This window comes from Mesitornis unicolor, unplaced genomic scaffold (assembly GCF_000695765.1).
Source record: "Mesitornis unicolor isolate BGI_N332 unplaced genomic scaffold, ASM69576v1 scaffold38904, whole genome shotgun sequence".
Taxonomy (NCBI): Eukaryota; Metazoa; Chordata; class Aves; order Mesitornithiformes; family Mesitornithidae; genus Mesitornis; species Mesitornis unicolor.
The window spans coordinates 1-3,160 of record NW_010181438.1 but is presented as its reverse complement, the minus strand read 5'-3'; the positions used below and the strand labels follow the sequence as shown (position 1 = coordinate 3,160).

Here is a 3,160-nt window from a genome sequence, read left to right as displayed (position 1 = left end):
TTGTGTTTGGTTTTGGGGATCTTTTTTGGGGTTTTTTTTGTGTGTCCGTACCCCCTCCTTTTTTTTCTTTTTGGGTGGGAAGGAGGTGAGGAGGTGGCGGGGCGTGCATCTCCGGACAGCCCTGCCTGGTACGGCTTGCACCAGCCAGCGCTTCAGCCCCTCTCCTCCTCCTCCTTCTCGCACCTTGCCTGCCTGCTCTGTCCTAAAGCACCAAATGTGTTTCATTTTGAAGTTTTTCTGGAAAAGAGAGCATTCAAAGGGTGAGAGGCAGCTGCTGGTAGCATGTGCTTGGATTTGGCGAAGAAGTGTGTCATCAGTAATTCATTTATTTTAGACGATCCAGACCTGAAAGATATTGACCCTATGGTATTAAAACATTGCCATGCTGCGGCTGCAACGTGTATTCTGGAGGCAGGAAAGCAGAAAGCTGACGTATCTGCTATAAGGTACCAATACTTAGAAGCCTCCTCATTTTTCTAGTGGTTCTGACTTTAAACTGTACTATGGAGCTAATGTGAACAGAAAACTAATAAATTATTTTTCTTTGTAGCACATGTCTAGAAGACTGTAAACTGGATAAAGACAGAATAGAACAATTTTGCACCGAATATCAGGTTTTAAAACTAATTCTAACGTATTTGTGTTTTCTTTCTCTCATAGGTATTTATTTAACCTACCTATTTTTTTTTCTTTTCTTTTTTTTTTCCCCTCCAGAAAAACAAGGATGCATTGGAAATCCTATTGGGAAGGTAGGTCCATCACTCAGCACAGAAGTATAGTCTCAATTACAGCTAGTTTGAAACTGTCCTAGAAAACATCTATGCATACAAAGTAAGAAATATTACTCCATTCAAAAAAAAAAAGGTACATTTTTAACAAACTTTAGAAAACAGTTGTTGAAACTTTTCTTCCTCCTCTCAGAATTGTACTCTTAAGAAACTTTAACTTTTCAACAGGCAGTACAAGGATCATGAAAAATTCTTTATTGATGGACAGCTTTAGAAAATGACATTTTCCTATAGTGTTTTTTGTAGGGAACTTGTATCCATTGTGTCTTTCAGCATAGGCAGATCTCCTCTCCATATAACTGATGTGTCTTGGCGCTTGGAATATCAGATCAAGGTAATTTTAACCCAACAAAGTGCTGCTTTAGTAATTTTCAGTGCTGAGACCTGACTTTTTTCTGTGCTCTTTTTTTTTAATTTAGAGCAATCAACTTCATAAAACTTACCAGCCTTCCTACTTGGTGACCTTAAATGTAGAGGTATTGTACTCTCAGCACCCTCAGAGGGGAGAAAAAGCTATTTGGCAACATTTTGTTTAATAAAACAGGCCTTTTTTTTTTCTTCAGAACAGTGATTCAGGACCACACCCAGATGTTAGTTTTAGTTGCACGATGGAGCAATTACAGGTACTTCTTTCCTTCATCATTCTTTCTATGCTTGGCTCCAGTTGTGGATGTAAATGTTTTTAACAACTTGTCAATCAAAATGAAATAATACATACTATTTTTTTAAAAAAATAAATAAATAAATCTAGGACTGGGCGGGTAGGGGAGAATCTTCTATAAAAATTACCAGAGTGTAGTTTTCCTGACTTCTCAAATAAAGTTGCAAAGTAACTGATTTTAGTTGCATGGGGAGTGTTTTACATACATGCATAGATAATTTGTCTCTTTTCCTAACTGTAATATATTTATATATGGAAGGAAATACATCACTTTTTTAAAACTCTGATTTAGAGAAATTATTAAAGAAGCCGATTCCATTATTCCAATGTGTCATGATTAAAAGTAGAGAAGGAACTGAAGGCTCTTCAGTGGTGTTAATGACATGTAAGAAATGTACTGAAACAAACGTTGATCTTTGTTTAGTGATTTAAATGTGTAACTGAACAATAGAGGTATTGTAATGCTGGGAAGTGACCAAACTGTGGAGGATTGGGATGAGGGGTTGGGGGCAGAAGAAAAGCAAGATATTAAAATGTCAGGTTTGCACCTCTGCTTTTTTAATGTGTGTCCTGAAAGTTGTCCTTTTCTTACTGAGTGTTTTTAATGGGTTTGTTGACTTAGTTAAATCTGATATGCTTTGGCTGGAGAATGGTCCTCATACAAAATTGCACTCAAAATATTTTCAGTATTTTAGAAATGTGTATAGTGCTTCAATGCCTAGAGCAAGTGTCAGCATAACCAACGTTAACTATACCGATAAAATCTACATGTTAAGAGCAATGATCTATTTTAGTAGATAATATATGTTAAAAGGTATTTTCCTTCAGTTCCCACTTCTCTTGCTGCGTTGAAAAATAAGGAGCTACTTAATTACTTGTTGGCATTATTCATCAGTTCCAACATTTCTTTGTGATACAGAGTGGTGGTTTCCCTTGCCACTCTGCATATATATATAAAAAAAACACTTAGGTTCTTGTGTCTGACATTTTAAAAAAACTATGTTTATGTTAAGACAGTATTTCATCTCTTAGGATTTAGTTGGAAAACTAAAAGATGCTGCAAAAAGTCTAGACAGAGCAACTCAGATGTGACTGAAGGAAGATGTCAGCCTGCTGAGCTGAAGTACTCTCATTCCTAGGAGTGTCTTCTAAATGACAAATGTATTTCATCTCTTGATGCAAACTGTTCTTTTTTTTTTTTAAGTCCTCGGTTTTGGATTAAGTAAAATAACTTTTTTTATGACTGCACTTGGTGTTCCTTGCTCGTGTCATGTTTTTTTTAATTAACTCTTGTTAAATACTTGCTATTTAACACCACAGTTAACTGTGGTGTTTTCAAAGCATTCCTTTTATTTTATTTTGTGTATTTTTAGAATTGTCACTGATTATTTTTCTCTGGGATCTAATAAAGTTTATTCGCTCTGGTTCTGTACTTTTTCTGGGTGAATTAGCTGTCCCTAGAAGTAAGATGTGAAGCGCGAGGTCGGCTCCGTGAGGCGCCGATCCCTTCCTCCCGAGCCGCGGCTACGGCGCGTTTGCTAAATTGCCCCCCGCGCTTTGTTATTTCACTGCAACCGCTCCTGCACCGCCTGCGAGAGCAAAGGTTGGTCCCGGCGCGGGGGCAGAGGGACGTCACTTTAATTTGAAGGAGTCGGGAGCCCGAGGGGTCGAGCGGAGCGGGGCGTCAGCTCCGGCTGGACGGCGTTTCTCC

The 3,160-nt window shown here is 38.2% G+C and overlaps 1 protein-coding gene across 1 annotated transcript; it reads left to right on the top strand.

The window, feature by feature from the left end:
• Positions 1-282: 282 nt before the first annotated feature.
• COMMD3 (COMM domain containing 3) lies at positions 283-2,852 on the top strand. Its single transcript, XM_010183429.1, has 7 exons — positions 283-446; positions 551-614; positions 715-749; positions 1,062-1,122; positions 1,208-1,264; positions 1,352-1,411; positions 2,482-2,852. The coding sequence occupies exons 1-7, from the start codon at positions 283-285 to the stop codon at positions 2,539-2,541; spliced, it is 501 nt and encodes a 166-aa protein (XP_010181731.1). The 3' UTR covers positions 2,542-2,852.
• The last annotated feature ends 308 nt before the right edge of the window (positions 2,853-3,160 follow it).

Coding starts and splice junctions, on each gene's coding strand:
- COMMD3 (XM_010183429.1), top strand. CDS start 283: ATGTGCTTGGATTTGGCGAAGAAGTGTGTCATCAGTAATTCATTTATT. Junction 447..550: donor GCTGACGTATCTGCTATAAG/GTACCAATACTT, acceptor TTTTCTTTGTAG/CACATGTCTAGAAGACTGTA. Junction 1,412..2,481: donor GCACGATGGAGCAATTACAG/GTACTTCTTTCC, acceptor TTCATCTCTTAG/GATTTAGTTGGAAAACTAAA.